Genomic DNA, 19,681 nt, shown 5'->3' with positions numbered 1-19,681 from the left:
GATACTCCAGAAGAGGGCGCCAGATCTCGTTATGGATGGTTGTGAGCCACCATGTGGTTGCTGGGATTTGAACTCAGGACCTTTGGAAGAGCAGACGGGTGCTCTTACCTGCTGAGCCATCTCACCAGCCCCCAAGATTATTTCTTAATAAAGCACTAGTTATTTAGACAGTATTATTGGCAAATTATTGTCAGACAAATAGACCAGTAGGACAAAATTCACTCATACATGCAAATCTCTTTACCAACTAAAGTTACTCAATGAATGATGCTGACAATGACCTATAAATTGGATCATATCCACAAATCAATTCTCTCCAAATAAATGGCCAATGAAACAATGCCAACCTTTGTAAGTAATCACTGATATGCAAATCAAAGTGAGGTACTTTAAGCAAATAAACATAATTTAAGGACCTTGCCAATGACGAGATGAAGTAGAAGGCAGCAGAAAACATCATAATTGGTGATAAGTGCATATTCCATATAATCACTTAAATTTTGTTTCTACAATTATTCATTGTGTGTGGGTGTGTAAGTCCACTGGTAGATCTGAAAACACTTTACAATTGGTTCTCTCTTTCTTTCGACTAGGTGGGTTCTGGAGCTGAGCTCTGGTCATGAGGCTTGACAGCAAGCAGTACTGAGTCATCTTGCTGGTCCTATTTTTGTTTCTTCTGTTATTTTAAATTTTATTTCATGTGCCTGCACATATGTCTGGCATGCCGGGTGCCAACAGCAGTCAGAAGAGGGTGTCAGGCCTGGACCGGGGTTAGGATGGTTGTGAGCTGCCATGTGAGTGATGGAAACTAGACCCAAAAGACCAAGTGCTCTTTCTTAATTGCTACACCAGCTCTTCAGTCTTGTTTGTGAGGGACTTTTGTTGTTGTTTTTGACACAGGGTCTTACCGTGTAGTCTAGCCTGGTCTTAGATTCATGGAGATCCTCATGTCCCAGTCTCTCAAATGTTGCTATTACAGATATGAGCCATCACACCTGGTTATAATCACTTTCTAAAAGGGTCACTTTTCATTGGGCATAATGGCACACACCTTTAACACTCAGGAGGCAGAAGTAGGCAGATCTCTGTGAATTTGAGGCCAGTTTGTTCTATATATCAAGTTCCAGGTCAGCCAGGGTTACAGAAAGAGGCCCTGACTCCACAAAAATTAAACTAAGTTAGCAAAATCAGAAATATACTTAAGGTATTTAGATGAGTCAGCAGTTCAATATGAGAAAAACCATTGCATAGGTACAATAAGAAACTGTATAAAATTATTTTTCATAGCAGTACCACCTTATTTATACATAAATATATAGTGGTCTGAATAGGAATGGCCCCCACGGATCTATGTGTGTGAGTGCTTGGACATAGGGAGTGGCTTTGTTGGAGGAAGTATGCCACTGGAGGTAGGCTGTGAGGTCTTTTATAAGCTCAAGTCTGGCCAGTGTCTCTCCTTGGTACCTTCAGATGAAGATGGAGAAATCTCAGCTTTTCTTCAGCACCAAGTCTGCCTACTTGCCACCATGCTTCCTGCCATGGCAATAATGGACTGAACGCATAAAACTATGAGCCAGCCCTGATTACATGTTTTTCTTTATAACAGTTTCCTTTGCTGTTCTTCACAGTAATACAAACCAGACTAAGACAATATATGAGAGTAAAAAGTAAGAAGACACATTACCTACAAAGCTAAATGTATCTTATGAAATTTTTGAGTAGAAAAATAGTTTTAAAGATCAAAACTAAACAATGTACTTGTAAGCATAATAAACTGGAAAACATTTAATAGCCAAATAAGATGAGAAAATTCCAGTATGGGGACAGCGTGACGGCTCAGTGGGTTGGTGCACTTGCTGCTTTGTCTGACAGCTGGATAAATCCAGAACCCACACAGGTGAAGTAGAGAACCAACTCCAAAGTCTGAAGTTACCACTGGGGGGGGGGGGGGATAGGATGTGGGGTAGCCGTGCAAGGGTATATAAACAGCTTCATGACCTAACACAGCGGGGCAGGCATTCAAGCTCGCATGATGACATGGCAAGTTCAGAGGTATTCACTTTGTAAACATATATCTGTGTTTCTTTTTATAAACCAGAAAACATTTTTAAAAGTAAACTGGCATAGGAAACTATGATTAATTACTTACTTTATGTCTCAATAAAGTACAAAATCAAGATAATTACCTATTTGATTTATAATAGTCTCTTATAGAATACTTATTCAATGGGAAGGTTTTAGTATTTAGTATTTAGTTTTACTAAAAAATTAAGTTCAGCTAAGTTAAAGATGGTCTTAAGTACATTTATAATATTCTGATTTGTATTATACTTGCCTTATTGCTTATGATTTATTTAATTTAGGATAATGTTAAAGTACTTATTATTATCTGAGTATAAACACATACTGATGAATGCTTAGCAGCAGTTAAATACAGGACCTGAATTAGAAGCTGGTCAATCAATAAAGTCTTGTATAGTTCTGAAATGCAAATAATGAACTACAAATTTGTGGTCAATACAGAAAAAATAATTACTTTTGAAACCTAGCAAAATTATATGATCTAATAAGACAAAGCTACTTAAAAAAGAACAGCCAGTGAATAAGATGAATCCTACCTGAGAAAGGCACATCTCTGAGAATCGTAGGAGCCCAGCCCTTCCAAAGGGAAATCCAACCATCTTCAGACACTCTCATGCTCACAAATTGATACAATTCCTTGTAAGAAAACTTCTTAGACTGCATCTTAGTTCTGATCAATTCTAATGGACTTATCACTGTTACTGCACCAACTAATACAAACAGGAGAACACATAAATTAAAGCATGCATGATGGGGGCAAAAATTAACACTTATACATTTTGTTTTAAATCTCCCCTTCCCACCACCATAGACAATGCACTCAAGTTTCCTGCATTTAGAGAAATTGCAGGTGTCAGCACACCAGGAATGCTATGAGGGAGCCTCACTTTGGAAAAATCGCCTTGGCAATCTCTACTTCCAGGTTAAGTCTATGTTCTGTATATTTTTAAAATCTTAATTAGCTCATAAAGTAACAGGTCACTTGTGATATTCACAGATGTCTGTTTTGGTTGATTTCTGCTCCCTTCCCTCATCTCCATAGAGACCTTTTTCTCCCTGAAGCCTTCTGCCCCAGGATTTTCCCTTCCTATATCAATAGTTCATGTGTCTGTCTATGTTTTCCTCACTTATTCTTAATGTCTATAAAGATTAAAATAGAGTATCTAATGATGTCAAAAGATTTTCAATTATGTCAAAATAAATATATTACCTTTTCCTTGGTTTCAACACTTTCAAGGATAATATTAAAAATTCTAGAGTTAACCAGAGAACCATTAAAATTGCAGCCAGTATTTGGAAATAAACAACAACCAATCCTTCTCCTTCTCCTCTTCTTTGGAGGAAGGGTCTCAATCTATGGAATCAGGCCTTTAGAGATCACCGCCCAGGGACTGGGATTGAAATCACACGCTACCAAGCCCAGCATAAGCCTATTTACCAGAGACTGTCTGCCGTCTGACTAAGCTCTAAACCCTAGCATTTATAAGAAGTGTTATAAAAGCTTTGGTCTGAGTCATGTGTGAACTCATATATATTGAAATTTTAGGTAAGAATCAATTCTGACATCACTCTTAATAACTGGCTAGATACCAACAATTACTACAAATTAGAATGCAAAACACATCATAGCAGTATTCTGTACATTACACATATTCTCTGTAAATATCCAAATGTAGATGTTCTAAGTAGAAATCTAAATGAAAACAATATCATTACTTACATCTGGCGACAACCCCAGCAACTATTGGTATTCGGGTTTCGTTTTCTCCTAATTTGGTCTTCAGAAAAGCACTTAACTGTTCATAGCAGGTAAAATAAATAACTGTGGCAGGAATTGCCATCACTCTGTCAGAAGCACACACAAAATATGTTCACAATTATCAAAAGGTCCCAACTACATACTGTTAAGTTCACATATTATTATAATTAACCAATGAGAGAAATATGAGTGTGTGCATATCTGTGTATATATGTGTATTATGTGTGCTTGTGTAGGATTTGTGTGGAAGCATGCAAAAAGGAAAAAGGTCAAAGTTGGATGTCTTGCTCATTGCTTTCCACCTGATTTCTTTTTGAGATAGTGTCTCTCACTGATGGTTAAACTGCTTTGCCAGCAAGCTGCAGGAAGACGTCTGTCTCTGCCTCCCAAGTGCACACCCATGTGCCTGACACTTTAAAGTGAGTGCTGGGGATCACAACGGAGCTCCTCAGGCTTCCACGGAGAGCACTATACCGCCATCTTCCCAACACCAACTTTTCTTAAAAGCTCGAGAATAACTCTAAATCAGTTTTAAAGCACAGCTCATATATCACAGCTGTTCATAAGTAAAGTAATTACAATTACACTGTCAGGATTATATTCATTAGTTGTGAGGGAATTCTGATGACAGTTAAAGTGAAATATTAAAGGGAATTATTATTTAAATATAAATAAAAATTTCAGGCACCAGTGTGTCACACAGATTAGTGAAACAAGAATTCATTCTCTGCTATGGTGTGTCATCACAATCACAGTGACAGAGCACGCTTGGAATGCTTAGATTCTATAGAGCTATTCCATGCTAAGAATTTAGAAATAGGACTGAATCTGGAGCTGTCACTAGGATCATCATCTTAGGCACTAAAGTATATGCCTCAAGTATCTTTCAAGGTTGAGTAATTCCCTCCATATAAAAGACAAGAGGAAGCCAAAACATTTGCTGGAATGTTTATATTCAGTTTTTTGAGTTTACCATATTCATTCACAAACTTGTATTTAGTAGAAAACTAGAATTGAATATATAAATATTCAACATACCTTACAGGTTTTGCACAACAGAAAGAAAAGTATCAAATCATTTATTTTCAAACCATCAAAAAATATGTAGTCATGAAATAAAAACTGTACATACTGGAGAGGTTGTGGTGGCACACACCTTTAATCCCAGTACCAGGAAGGCAGAAGCAGGTAGATGAGTTCAAGGCCAGCTTGGTCTACAGAGCTAGATCCAGGACAGCCAGGGCTACACAAAGAAATCCTGTCTCGAAAAACCAAAAACTGACAAACAAACAAACACCCAGGAAAACCACTGTACGTTCTGAAGGTCAGGTGAGTTTTCCAGGCAGAAACCCTTCACGCTGCTGTTACTCACTGTCGGAATAAGTTCATCCTGGGCTAGGCCAGCAAAAGAACTTTCCAAAGTAACATCTCCCGATGTGTATGGTCTAACTGCAATGAACCATATACATGAATATAATCTTCCTTGGGTTTTATGAGTCCTTCTAGAACTCAGGGAGTGAAAGAGTTCAATATTAAAATGCAAGGCTTTGCTCAACCACGCTGATTACAACTTAACAGAAAACAGTGAATTTCAACTTACAGAGTAGGAGGGAGACCACTCCATAGGGATTTTATGCCCTCATTTCGAAGAATTTTTAAAAAGGCATCCTAAAATTATAAGCAGAAAGATAAACAAAATACATCTTTAAACCTAATAAATATTTATAATGATAACTAGTAATCTGAATACTTTAATATCTAAAATATAAGTTTCTTGGATTTATGAATAACCATTCTTATAAAACAATTTTACATATATAAGATGGAATGTTTCCAGACAGTATTCTTAGACTGAAGTCTCCACTACTTGCTTTGGCTTTTTTTTTTTTTTAACTTATTTTATTTCTACCTAACAAGCTTTTGAGGGGCTGGAGATATGGTTCAGCAGTTAAGCTTGCTCTTCCAGAGGACCTGAGTTCAGATGCCAGCACTCGTTTTAGGTGGCTCACAAATTCCTCCAGAGGACTTGACGCCCTCTTCCTACCTCTGGGTAGTTGCACACATGTGGCCATAGACTCACACAGACACATATACACAAGTTAAATTATTTTAAAGAAAAAGTTTTTATATGAATATCATAAAAAAGTACAGAATTGATCGTAGACTCTCTTCTAAGTATGACATCTGAGAAAGTGTCACTACAGACCACATTAAGGCAATCAGAATCTAAAGCCTGCCAATAGTAACAGACAGACTCTGACAACTCAATCATAAAAACTTAAAAACTGTCAAAAGTTATAAGTTTCAGCATGATAAACTATGTTCAACATCATTAATCATTGTGGAAATAAAAATCAGAACCACTTTGAACACAGCAGACAGATTAAAATAAAGACAGATTAGGTGAAAGCCTGTAACCCCAGCTACCTGTGAGGCTCAGCCAGGCAATGGAAAACCCAAGGCCAGCCAAGGCAACACACTGAGAGCTCCTGCTTAGAAGGAAGGGAAGGAAGCTGAGGACGGGAGGGAGGCAGAGAGGAAAGGAAGGAGGGGCAGGGAGAGGAGAGAGGAGAGAGGAGAACATGGGTCCTAGAGAGGACTGGAGAATTTGGAAACCTCATATACTGCTCATGGGAAAGTAAAATGTCATACTCACTTTGGAAAACAGTTTGGTAGTTTCTCAAAAAGCTAAACAAACCAGTACCATATAAACCAAAAATTCAATTCAGGATATACATGGAAGAGATATTAAAACACATGTACACACAAAATTTAAATGTTGGTAACTGCATTATTCACTTCACAAAGTGAAAAATAACCTAAATGTCCATCAACTAATAAACAGAGAAATAAAACGAAATCTATTCATAAGATGGTATGCTGTGTAGGACTAAAAAAAAATGTGAACACAAATCACAACACTGGTGCACTTAAAATACTGTGTTAAGACAAGAAGCTACTCACAATCTCACAAGCAGGAGAAGAGGAAGCTTGGCAGGGTAACTTTTAAGACATTTGCTCTGACAGGCAGCTCAGTCTTCATGGCTGCCCTGTCTGGCCTCAGTGGGAGAGGATGCACCTAATCTGGTAGAGACTTGATGTGCCAGGGTTGGGGGACACCCAGGGTGGAGTCCCACCTTCTCAGAGGAGAAGGGCAAGAGGGAAGGGAGGAAGGAACTTGGTGAGAGAGGTTCTGGGATCAGTGTTTGGGATGTAAACAAATACATAGATTAAAAAGAAATATTGTCCTACTGCAGTTAACTTATCAGCAAAACCAAGGAAGCTGCCTAGACTTCCCTGTAGGGTGCATGAGCCACTGTAAAACCTTCAGTGGGTTGGTTGCACAAGAGCAACACGAGGAAACGTCTATTCCCCAATTACATTCCTCCTACTATGTTAAGGTGGTATCAGAAGAGGGACAGTGGAGAGGGAAGGCTTTTGCCATCATCTGACAGTAGTGAGGTCACTCCATCTCAGAGCCAGTCAGTGTAAAGAGTCAAAACTCACTCAAACTTGCTGCCAACGGGTATGAGTAGAGAACTTAGATTTCCAGCTACGCTGCATTAACCACGTGATACTCCCTCTTCCTTTTGGAAACAGTGTTGCTGTTGTTTTAAAGGTTTAAACAAAATGTTTAACTAGGATTGGGGTTTAATAACAACATTCAAAATGCCTAGTGTCTAGTCCATTCACCATCATAAGAACTAGGGAGGTGCTATACTAAATGAAGAAAGACAATAATAAACACTGAAATTGAGTTAAGATGTCTAAGTTCTCCGACAAAGATTTCAAATTAGCCAACATTAAAAACAAAACAAAAACACTGAATGCTCATTTATCAACATCTTAAAGTAAAAAAACCAAACCAAACCAAAACAAAAAAAATTAGACTGCTTCAGCTAAGAAATATATACACAAACAGCGTGACTAATAAAGATGGAATGATAAAACATGTAATACATAGGAAGGCAAGAAAAACAACAGAAACAGAAAGAAAGCAAAACAAAGCGAAAGGGGGAGAGGGAAGGACAAGTGTAAGCCCTTACATCTGTAACCGCATCAGTATAACTTAGCAGTTAATTGAATGAAAAAACTGACAATTAAAACATTTAAGAAGAAATGCTTCAATTGTAATGTTACAATTGAATTTAAAATGCATCGGAAGCTGGGCATGGTAGCACACAATGTCACTACTCCCATTTGGGAGGCAGAGAAAGGCATAGATCTCTAGGGATTCGAGGTCAGCTTCCTTTACCTATCAAGTTCCAGGCCAGGCTACATGGACCAACAATACTTAAAACAAAACAGAACAAAAGGAAACAAAAATCACTACAAGACCAAACATAGTAAAGATGTCATTTCACTCTAAGCTTGGAAAAAAAGTGAAATATAATGTCTCTAAAATAAATCTTAGAAATATTAAAGAATAACTAATCCTCATAAACTCCTCCAACCAAACAAACAAAATGAATGTCTGTAAGAGGTTTTGTTCACAGTAACTGCATGGAAATGTGGCACGTCCACATCAAGCGGCCGAGGAAACAGGGGACCCCTGTGGCCGCCAGGAAGCATCTCTGCACTATGACTATTACGCAAAGTGAAAAATGCCAACCCTAAAAGAAGCTTAAGCCATGATTCCACTTATATAGCATTTTTCACATGACAAAAGTTTCTAAATCAAGAACTGATTTCAAGTTGCCAGGGTTTACAAGGTGGATAAGTGCACAAAGAAATTGAGTATTTTTCTTTAAAGGAACCAAGAAAATCCTTCTAGTGTTCTCTATAAAAGTACATTAATGTTACTATCAAGGATACTGGGACAAAACATACGTAACTCTGTTTGTATGTTTTTTAAAAAATGGGAGACCTACAATTCTAAAGAAATTTAAAAATAATTTTAAAAAGCTACTTTCCCCACATATAAACAGGATACAAAAAGGAAATTTAACAAATTATAAAGGGAAGAAATACTTTTTTTTAATCATGATTTAATATGATGGACTTTTAATTCTCTAATAATTAGAAAGTCATATATACAAAAACAAATGACTGCAAAGATAGCTTGTCTCCCAGAGGTACTGATCCACCTAAGCCCACAGGAAATACCACTATTACTGCTCCAATACCTGGCCCAAGTGGGACCTGCCCAGGGCCCACAGGGCCCAGGAACTGCTGAGAAGTCAGGGATAACAGATCTCCAGACCCAAATCCCACCTGGAGAGAGCTGGTGTCCCAGCAGTGCTGACACACCCAAGATCACAGGCTCCAGTCAGAGACTAGACCACAGATAAACAGATGGCAGGAGGCAAGCACAAGAACCTAAACAACAGAAACCAAAACTACTTGGCATCTTTAGAACTCAGTTCTCCAACTACAGCAAGTCCTGGATACCCTAACACACAGGAAAAGCAAGATTCAGATTTAAAATCACTTCTCATGATGATGATAGAGGACTTTAAGAAGGACATAAATAACACCCTTAAAGAAATACAGGAGGACACAGGTAAACAGGTAGCAGCCCTTAAAGAGGAAACACAAAAATGCTTTAATGAATTATAGGAAAACACAACCAAACAGGTGAAGAAGGAATTGAACAAAACCATCCAGGATCTAAAAATGGAAATAATGAAGAAATCACAAAGAAAGACAACCCTGGAGATAGAAAACCTAGGAAAGATATCAGAAGTCAGAGATGCAAGCATCACCAACAGAATACAAGAGATAGAAGAGAGAATCTCGGATGTAGAAGATACCATAGAAAATATTGACACAAAAGTCAAAGAAAATGCACAATGTAAAAAGCTCCAAACCCAAAACATCCAGGAAATCCAGGACACAATAAAAAGACCAAACCTGGTTAGTTCATATTGTTGTTCCTCCTATGGAGCTTCAGATCCCTTTAGCTCCTTGGGTCCTTTCTCTAGCTCCTGTGCTCAGTCCAATGGTAGGTTGCGAGGATCAACCTCTGTATTTGTCAGGCACTGGTGGAGCCTCTCCAGAGACAGCTATAACAGGTTTATATCAGTAAGCACTTGTTGACATCGCAGAGCTCCCAGGGACTAAATCACCAACCAAAGGGGACTCATGGGTCCAGCTGCATATGTAGCAGATGGCCTAGTCGGTCATCAATGGGAGGAGAGGCCCTTGGTACTGTGAAGATTCTATGTCCCAATGTACAGGGCCAGAAAGCGAGTGTGGGTGGGTTAGTTAGGAGGGGGAAAGGGATAGGGGTTTTCAGAGGGGAAACCAGGAAAGGGGACAATATTTGAAATGTAAATAAAGTAAATATGAAAGAAAGAAAGAAAGAAAGAAAGAAAGAAAGAAAGAAAGAAAGAAAGAACCAAATCTAAGGATAATTGGTATAGAAGAAAGCAAAAATTCCCAACTCAAAGGGCCAGTAAACATGAACAAAATTATAGAAGAAAACTTCCCTTACCTAAAGAGATTCCCATAAACATACAAGAAGCCTACAGAACTCCAAATAGATTGGACCAGAAAAGAGATTCCTCCCATCACATAATACTCAAAACACCAAATACACAAAACAAAGAAATAATATTAAAAGTAGTAAGGGAAAAAGGTCAAGTAACATATAAAGGCAGATGTATCAAAATTAGTCAGACTTCTCAACAGAGACTCAAAAGCCAGAAGATCCAGGGTAGATGTCATACAGACCCTAAGAGAACACAAATGCCAGCCTAAGCTATTATACCTAGCAAAACTTTCAATTACCATAGATGGAGAAACCAAGATATTCCATGACAAAACCAAATTTACATAATATTTTTCCACAAACCCAGCCCTACAAAGGATAGTAGATGGAAAACTGCAACACAAGGAGGGAAACTACACCCTAGAAAAAAACAAGAAATTAATCTTCTTTCAATAAACCCAAAAGAAAACCCACACAAACATAATTCCACCTCTAACAACAAAAATAACAGGAAGCAACAGTCATTGGTCCTTAATAGCATTTAACACCAATGAACTCAATTCTCCAATAAAAAGTCATAGGCTATCAGACTGGATACTTGAAACAGGACACACCATTTTGCTGCATACAGGAAACACAGTTCAGTGACAAAGACAGAAACTACCTCAGAGGAAAAGGCTGGAAAAAAACTTTCCAACCAAATGGTCCCAAGAAACAAACTGGAGTAGCCATTTTAATATTGAATAAAATCAACTTTCAACCAAAAGTTATCAAAACAAAAACAACAACAACAACAACAATAAAAAGAAGGACACTTTATACTCAAAGGAAAAAATCTACCAAGATGAATTCTCAATTCTGAACATCTATACCCCAAATTCAAGAGCACCCACATTTGTAAAAGAAACATTCCTAAAGCTCAAAGCACACATTGAACCTCACACAATAACAGTGGGGACTTCAATATCTCACCCTCATCAATAAACAGAAACAGAGACACAGCAAAACTAACAGAGGTTATAAACCAAACGGATTTAACAGAAATCTACAGAGCATATCATCCTAAAACATTTCATTAGCACTTCATGGTACCTTCTCCAAAGTTGATCATATAATCAGTCACAAAACAAGCCTCAACAGATAGAAGAAGATTGAAATAATCCCATCCATGCATGCTATCAGATTACCATGGACTAAGGCTGGTCTTCAATAACAACAAAATAACAGAAAGCCCACATACACATGGAAGCTGAACAACTCTCTACTCAATGATAACTTGGTCACGGAAGAAAGAAAGAAAGAAAAATTACAGACTTTTAGAATTTATTGAAAACAAAGGCACAACATACCCAAACTTATGGGATAAAATGAAAGCAGTGCTAAAAGGAAAACCAATAGATCTGAGTGCCTCCATAAAGAGATTGGAGAGAGCATACACTAGCACATCTGAAAGATCTAGAACAAAAAGCAGCAAGTACATGCAAGAGGAGTAGAAAGCAGGAAATAATCAAACTCAGGGCTGAAATCATCCCAGTATACAAAGAATTAACAAAACCAGAAGTTGGTTCTTTGAGAAAAATCAACAAGCTAGATTAAACCCTTAGCCAGACTAACTAAAGATCCCAGAGACAGTATCCAAATTAACAAAATCAGAAATGAAAAGAGAGACACAACAACAAAAACTGAAGAAATTCAAAAAATCATCAGATCCTACTACAAAAGCCTATACTCAACAAAACTGAAAAGACATATGGGATCTCAGAACACTGAAAAGCTTTTGTAAGGCAAAGGACACTGTCATCAGGACAAAACGGCAACCTACAAATTTGGAAATAAAAGCATGCCTTTACCAATGTTCCATGGAAGTTTCCTGGCTTCTTATACCACACTTTCTTGCTCTCCTCTTCACAGACGCACATGTGATCCATGAGTCCATTATTGTATATAAAACACTTTCCTAAGAAAGCAGAGTGCAATCACAGTAGTTATTTCACAAAGTTATATTATTTTTTACAGATAAAATACATGCACAGTGAGACTAGATAAGTACAGAAAGGTAACTTCCTGGCTGGAACCTTCATTGTTTAAGGTAAGCCAGAACTGGCCTCTAAACTCACACTGTGAAGTGACAACATGAATTACTGTGTTTTATATTTTCTGAGCCACGGCTTTAAAAACACGTGCACAGCAGTATTTTTTTAGGCTACCTGCGGGATGGGAGATGGAAGAAAGAGAAACATGTTTACATGTCAACTCCTGCACACATGGGGAATTCATGTCAAAATAAGCAGAACAAACGTTATTAATGTAAGTAGTGCAATTCTTTTCCTTTTCTCTATGCGTACTGCTGTCTAACCAGCTGTTAGCTTACCTAATTTACCACAACTTGCCCTAATGGTTTCCTACTTGCTGAAAAGATTGTCCTGTGTCAACTACAGAAATTCTGTGTGTCATAATGCCATCTGCTCTGCTCGGCTTCCCCAACTTTAATACGCAAAAGGAACCTTTTAGTCTCTTTTTACAGTTATCCTTATCTGAAATATGACTATTCATTTGATCTCATTTCTATGTCCGTAACAGGAAAGATTTAATATTTTATTATTCTTTCATTTTCCTCCCCCCACGTCCACTGTACTGCACTGAGAGTAGAACCCAGGGCTTCACACATGCAAAGAAAGCATTACACCTCTGAGCTCCATTCTCAGAACAGGGAGGGTTTAAGGCAGCTCACTACAGCTCAGCCACCTCTTGCTACCCGTGTTTGATACCCTACCCTTATGAAGTTGGCTGATTACAGTGCTGGTATTCTTGTCCAGCTGATAAAATATAGAATTATATTTATCAACTTCTACATAGTCGCAATGGGTAATCCTGCGCTACAAATGAACAAACAGAGAAAGAGGTAGGCTAACTGCAGATCTACACATCTCCCTCTGTTCCTACAAATCTAATCCACCAGTGTCATCCCCAGCTCTGCAGCAGAGCACCTGCTGTGGCCTACCTTCACCCCCACGCCCCATTTCCAGTGATCACACAGATCTTCCCTCCAAAATCCCCCCACCCTCACTCATTGTTCAATTCCAGCCTCCAACTCCAGCAACTCCCCAGGAAGCCACAGGCCACTCAGCCCAGGGAAGCAGGGCTTCAGATCTTCACCTCTCCCTCCTCTCCTCCACACCCAACCCCCCAGTCTCACACCCAGCTAGGCAGCAGACCACCTGCTGAGCCCCCTCCTCCTCACTCCCATCCCCATCTAGCTGATAAAGCAGATCTTCTCCCCACTCAGTCCACGCCCAACTCCAGCAGACTCTCTCTGGAATACTAAACATACAAAACAAAGAAAGAAACCTATAAGGGAAAAAGACCAAGTAACATATAAAGGCAGACCTACTGGAATAACACATAACTTCTCAATGGAAAACTAGAAGGGCCTAGACAGATATTTTACAGGCTTGCAGAAACCACAGATGCCAGCCCAAATTACTATACTGAGCAAAACGGTCATTCACAAATTTGTATTTAAAAAAAAAAAAAAAATTCTGCCTACACCTCACTAGGTACAATTAAATGGTGAAAAATGTTTCTAGATAAGGCATCAATTCTAATAAATTAACAAAAATATCATGGAAACAAAAATGAGCATAGTAACATTTTTAAAAGTCTAAAAAAATATGTTTAAAAAGTTATACATACCTTTGGGGAATGGGTTGTTCTGGGCTTGGAGTCGAATTTTAACAACATCCAGGGGTGTCACTATGGATATATAAATTTTAATTAAGATATGATATCTCTAAATTTCTATGGTGTATATGGTAAGTTAGAAAACTACACATCAAGTCATACTTTTTCTCATTCCTATGCAAAGGGTAAGCTGTTTATCTAAAAATAGCAATGAATGTGTGTCCCACGACTGAGGTGCTCCTAATGCGGTCCTCAGCATTTGTGTCCACAAGACAGACAGCAAGTCACTTCTCACAAGGACTAGTCATTTCAACTACAATTCCCTTAGTGTTAAAACTAACGGACTACAAGTTTAGAAAATGTGTTCTTTAAAGCAACCTATGAAAGTTCTAAAAGTCTAAAGATTTGAGAAAAACTTGCCATTACAAGCAACTAAAAATCAGACGGTGTCAGTCTCCCAGTCTGATCACTTTATCTGTATCAGCATAGCTTATGCCATCCACTTGGGAACAACAAAGAAAGTTGCCTCATACTTTCATTTGCACGCTCTAGTTCATGAAAACAAGAAGAAAAAGAAACATTAAATTGTGGTTTCAAGAAACTATTCCTCATCAGGGAACAAGAAAGTCACATTAGACAATTTTTAAGGCCATTATGAAATTGAATTCTAACTTAAAGATACAATGTAAAGTAATTGGTTTATATGTTCTAATCAGTTGTTATCTTATTAAACTAATTAAACAAACTAGTCAACATAAAATCATTCAAATGTTAACCTATCACTTTTACCATTTGATTATGGCTATATGAAACAAAGAAGCTAAAGCCACAAAAACTTGAGAAACTCATGTTACCCCAAATTATGATATTGTATATACAAATATTTTATTCTTTTTCTAGTTTAAAAGACTTAAAAGAATTGTTAAAGTTTAATAATGTTGATAGGAACCTCCAAGAATTCTTACTTTAAAAACATTTTTCTCCCTCCTTTTTTTGTTTTTTTAAGTCTCTCACCAGGCGTGGTGGCGCACGCCTTTAATCCCAGCACTTGGGATGTAGAGGCAGGCCGTAACATAATTTTACCCATTAGTGATGTCAATACAGCTCCAGTACAAGAGGCAATCATTTGCTGAAGAGGTGTCACTTGGATTGTTGGTGGCGGCCCTTCAGTTTCAGGTTCCATACTTTTTAACTAGCTAAAAAAATAAAATCCATTAAAGCAAAAATTAAGATAATATATGTGCATATATATATAATACATCTATACATATGTGTAATAAAGTTGAATGGCAAATGCCTTCAAAATTACCTGTTAAGTTTTAAGAACAATAATCAGGAGTGCGTGCCTAACATGCCCAACGCTTGAGTTTGATCCTCAGCACTAAACAAACAAAATGGAACAGAATAAAATTATATCAAAGCACAGGTTTTTATCACTGCCAAAAGTAAGTTATAAATGGAAGCCAGTGTGCAATTGGCACTAATAGCATATACCGTCTGATAAGAATGTGCTTGGTTAAGCTGTACGAGTAACATTATGTTTACAGGACAGGTAACCAATAAGTACAGAAACATCCTTTGACCAAGAGCCAGAACAAAAGCAGCTAAGTGATGAAAATTTACAAAATCTACGTTTGCAGATAAATATTACCTAGATATCTTCTCTAGTCTGGAATGGACTACCATTTAATATAGCACAATTTTTATTGCATGCCAATAATTGTTGCATAGTTATAAAATAAAAGCATACAACCTTAATCAGTATCTTTACAAAAACTTAATGAGACAGGCAATATTATTACTTTTTGGAAGTCATATATACATATACAAACACATAGATATTGATATATGTGCACATGCTGTTTTGTAAAAACAGTAAATACTATTTATGTTTAGTTAGTACTCTGCTATAAATGTAAACAAACACTATGACAAATGTTTATGTCATTTTTAGCACTCGCAGAGTAGTATATAATTATGCTTAAGCAATCTCTTATACTTAGGTTTTCAAATTCTCAAATGGGAAACCATGTTGATATAATATCCAATTCATGTATCTTCTTGTAGTCTTCCTACACTTCCCTAAGTGTTAACTAAGATCGGCTATAATATTAAAAACACAGAGAAGGGTGTGGTGACAACAGAGGCAGGAGAAGCTCTATGAACTTAGGGCCAGTCTGGTCTACATATTGACTTCCAAGACAGCCAGAAAACCCAGGGAGAGCCAGTCTCAAAGAAATCAAAACCAACCAAGCAAGCATTAAACAAACCAAACCCCCTTACTACAAGGCCTGCTGTGGCGGTGAGCACCTGCAACCCCAGGCCTCAGGAGAAGGTATGGAAGGGTGGAGGTCTTGTCCTCTCCCTGTGCTCTGCTTCCTGGATGTCATGAACTCTCTGCTCCCCTAAAGGCTTCTACCACAAAGTTACATACATATCAACAGTTGGCAGGTAAAGTCTAATACAAATAATTATTATTAGAGGCCTCAAGTGAGCAGTAGATAAACGTTGGGTCTAAGCTAGGCTTACTACGAATAGGAAAGAAAGAAAACACCTTGTGTCAAGAAAGGCTTAAATGGAGGAAGTAAAACAGGAAAGTGCTAAGTATTACAAAAGTATTCATCAACTAAATGCAAAAATATAAAATGTGCATTTGGTTATGTTTGACATGATGCTGATAATCACAAAAATGGTGAGGCAGGCTGCACAGATACTAACTTCATTATCAGACAAGGAAATTACAGAGCAAAGGGGAATATACAACTCAGTGTAAAGCACAAAGTACCTTGTTCAGTGTCTAGAATACACACATGTGTACACATGCACACAAACACAAAAACACACACACTTACTTAGAATTTGTCCAAGGTCATAAAATTGCTTTAAGGCTAGACCAGTTCTAACTGAATTAGGTTCTCTTGACTCACAGCCAAATAAATGCTCACTTAGTTCCAGGGATGTCCAAACTTTTGACACCGTTACATCATGTTGTCATCTACAAATGTGCTGGGCTACATTCATAGCTATCCTAGGATGCATTTAGTTTATGGACTACAAGTTGATTTCCAGCTTCCATCCGAGAACTTGGGAGGCCCAGGTAGGCAAATCTCTGAGTTTGAGGCCAGTCCAGTCTACATAATGACATGTAGACCGTGACAGCCAGAGCAATATATGAGACCATGTCTCAAAATAAATAAATAAATAAATAAATAAATAAAACAAAAACAAGTTGGATGCACAAAATTCTGCCTAATGCTTTCTAGTTTTTCTTAACAGAATGACTTAATACAGTTTCTTACTATAACTCTGGCCCCATTCATTTATTCACTTATTGTATGTAAAGCCTTCTTTACATCTTAACGACTCTATTAAAGTCTTATTTTCAAGATCTTTATGGTGGGTATGGTCATCGTTCCTATAATTTCAGCACTTGGGAGGTTGATACAAGAGGGTCTCTATTGAATTCAAGGTCAGCTTAATAGACTTAAGTCCCAGGCTAGGTTGGACTATAAGGGAGACTGCCTCAAAACGAGAAACAAGAACACAAACCACAATCTTTTATAGTCCTGATTACTGACAGGGTAAGTAGAGACACTACCGTCTTCACACAACCAAACCCTTCCTCCTGTGGCTGCTGTAAAACTTGGGTTCCATGGGATAGTAGGTGGGAGTCTGCAAAACCACCACCTAGGGGGTGAGCAGATGTTTTGCTTATTCATAGTTTGGAATCATCCCTTACATAACACAGAAGGGTGAGTCTAACATGGTTCCAGCTCTTTCATTGTCTTATCTTAGAACAAATATAAATCACCTTTCACAAGAGCATAAAACAGCTTCCAGTTTTATTTTCCAAAGAAACTTCATTATATCTTTCCCATATTCTGAAAACCTCAAAAAAAGAAAGAAAGAAATTAAGAAAGAAAAAGGAAAACAACCCACTTTCCCTTCACTCACCCCTTCCTCACAGGCGTTTCTTTTTTCAGTGTGCTTAACCTGTAAGGTCTAGTCCACAGGTCTTTATCGAGTACTTTAGCTATATTACCATTCAAATTGTAATTACCTCTATTATCATTCTAACTGCCCTTAAGGAAGTGGACAGCGGGCCACAACCAAAGCCTACAGTTCAGGCTTTAACCGGTTTGAAGTCAGTTGGGGACAAAGCTGTTCAAGGGTCATCAACGCGACTGCAATTAGAGTTTTACTGTTCCAGGCTTGTAGTATGCTTTCAAGAATATTCCCTTTAGTCCCCCTAACAGCTAAGAACCAGTACTCTCTTCACAGACTAAACCGGACCCTCAGAATTATCCAACCCCTAGATTAGCTGGGAAGCTGGGACCACCAATTCTGTTAAGAAAATGCCATTCCTCCTCACCACTGAGTTTTGTTCCCAGTCTCCTCCAACCCCCTCAGCGTGCTCTCCCTCTCCTCACCCGCACTGCCTTATCCCGACTCTCCACTTCTTCATCTCACAAGCTCTCCTCCAGGGCATTCCCCCCTCCCTTGTGCTTTAATTCTACTCTGTATTAGTGCCTCTCAAACATTTAAACCAGTTTACAAACATGGTAATTCTGTTTCCTTTCCGTAGTTTGTGCTTTGAAATTGGAATCCTCTCCTCGATTTTTTAAATGTTTGCTCAAACTATACCTCCTCCTTCTCAAGATCTGTTAAGCACGTGTATATAAATTCAAATTCATCAGTACAATGTCTCTTAACATATTTCCCTTTCTGGCTCCCTCCTCTGGACATTTCTTGTGATTACAAATTAGCTCCGACTGTCTTAAGCAGTTTAATAAAGATAGACAGTTCAATGACTGTCGCTCCAGCCTCCATCCTTAACCTGTTTAAAACAATCATTTCTTTTAGAAATCCTTACCCAACTTGATGTTGTCTTTGGTAAACAGTCTCACAATTCACCTGTCTCTGCCTGAATATATTTATTTGCACTGATTGTCTTGAGGTACCCCATCAAAAATCAATACTATAAGGAGTGTCCAATCGTAGCCAGGAGTTAAGAAATGCAGAACAGTACAAAGCAGTAAGGTCTGTAATGGTGAGAGCAGAAGTATACTCCAAACAAGTTTTGAGAGGCATTTTCTCATTTACAAAGCAAAATTAAAACAAATCACAGACGCCTGAATTTCATCTTGACCATAATCCCGTAAGTATTCCCGTTTTACAGAGGAAAAACCCTGAGACTTCATTTTCCATTCTTTTATTGCTGCAAAAAAAAAAGACAATTATACACACAGAGAGAAAGAACAGGTCTGTAGAGAACAAAGTACCCAAAGGGCTGCGAGAGTCGGATCGGGCGGGTGGAGCCCGGCCCCGCCGCCACCGCGGCCACCAGGGACCCTTGCGGCCTGCCTGCAGGTCGGCTGGAGCCCGGGGCCGGCCCCGCGTCCCACACAGGGTTAACTGGAGTACCTGGTGGCGAGGCGACTGCAAGGCCGGGGTCCCAGCCAACCTAGCAGGTGATGTCGGCCATGGGGTGAAGCCTCCGAAGCTAACCGCGTCCACCGCCCGGGCGGCCCCACGCTCGCAAGTCTGCAGAGCGGCGCCGGAACTCCGGGAGGACGCCGCCCGAGAGCGGTGGGTCTCAGGCCGGGCGAGCCGGCGCGCCGCGGGGCGTGGCCACCATCCGGGGGGCGGGGCCCGCGGCGCGCGAGGCGGGGCAGGTGGAGGCTGCGCGAGGGCGGCCCCGGCGTAGGGAGGGCGGGGAGCGCGTC

General features: G+C 38.9%; 1 protein-coding gene across 2 annotated transcripts in view; it reads right to left on the bottom strand.

Moving 5' to 3' along the window:
• Positions 1-19,559, bottom strand: part of Slc25a40 (solute carrier family 25 member 40) — a 26,674-nt gene extending 7,115 nt beyond the window's left edge. Inside the window, exons 1-9 of one of the 2 annotated variants that reach the window (XM_021191412.2) lie at positions 19,380-19,559; positions 17,767-17,844; positions 15,265-15,336; positions 15,039-15,151; positions 13,968-14,027; positions 12,125-12,231; positions 5,442-5,509; positions 3,803-3,927; positions 2,619-2,792 (exon numbers count right to left, since the gene is read on the bottom strand). In XM_021191412.2, the coding sequence (XP_021047071.1) occupies positions 2,619-2,792; positions 3,803-3,927; positions 5,442-5,509; positions 12,125-12,231; positions 13,968-14,027; positions 15,039-15,138 (634 nt within the window). In that variant the 5' untranslated portion in view covers positions 15,139-15,151; positions 15,265-15,336; positions 17,767-17,844; positions 19,380-19,559. The remainder of the gene's footprint in view (positions 1-2,618; positions 2,793-3,802; positions 3,928-5,441; positions 5,510-12,124; positions 12,232-13,967; positions 14,028-15,038; positions 15,152-15,264; positions 15,337-17,766; positions 17,845-19,379) is intronic. The other variant, XM_029533649.1, reaches the window with a different exon arrangement.
• Positions 19,560-19,681: the final 122 nt, after the last annotated feature.

Source organism: Mus pahari, chromosome 2, assembly GCF_900095145.1.
Source record: "Mus pahari chromosome 2, PAHARI_EIJ_v1.1, whole genome shotgun sequence".
Taxonomy (NCBI): Eukaryota; Metazoa; Chordata; class Mammalia; order Rodentia; family Muridae; genus Mus; species Mus pahari.
This window is presented reverse-complemented; position numbering and strand designations above follow the sequence as displayed.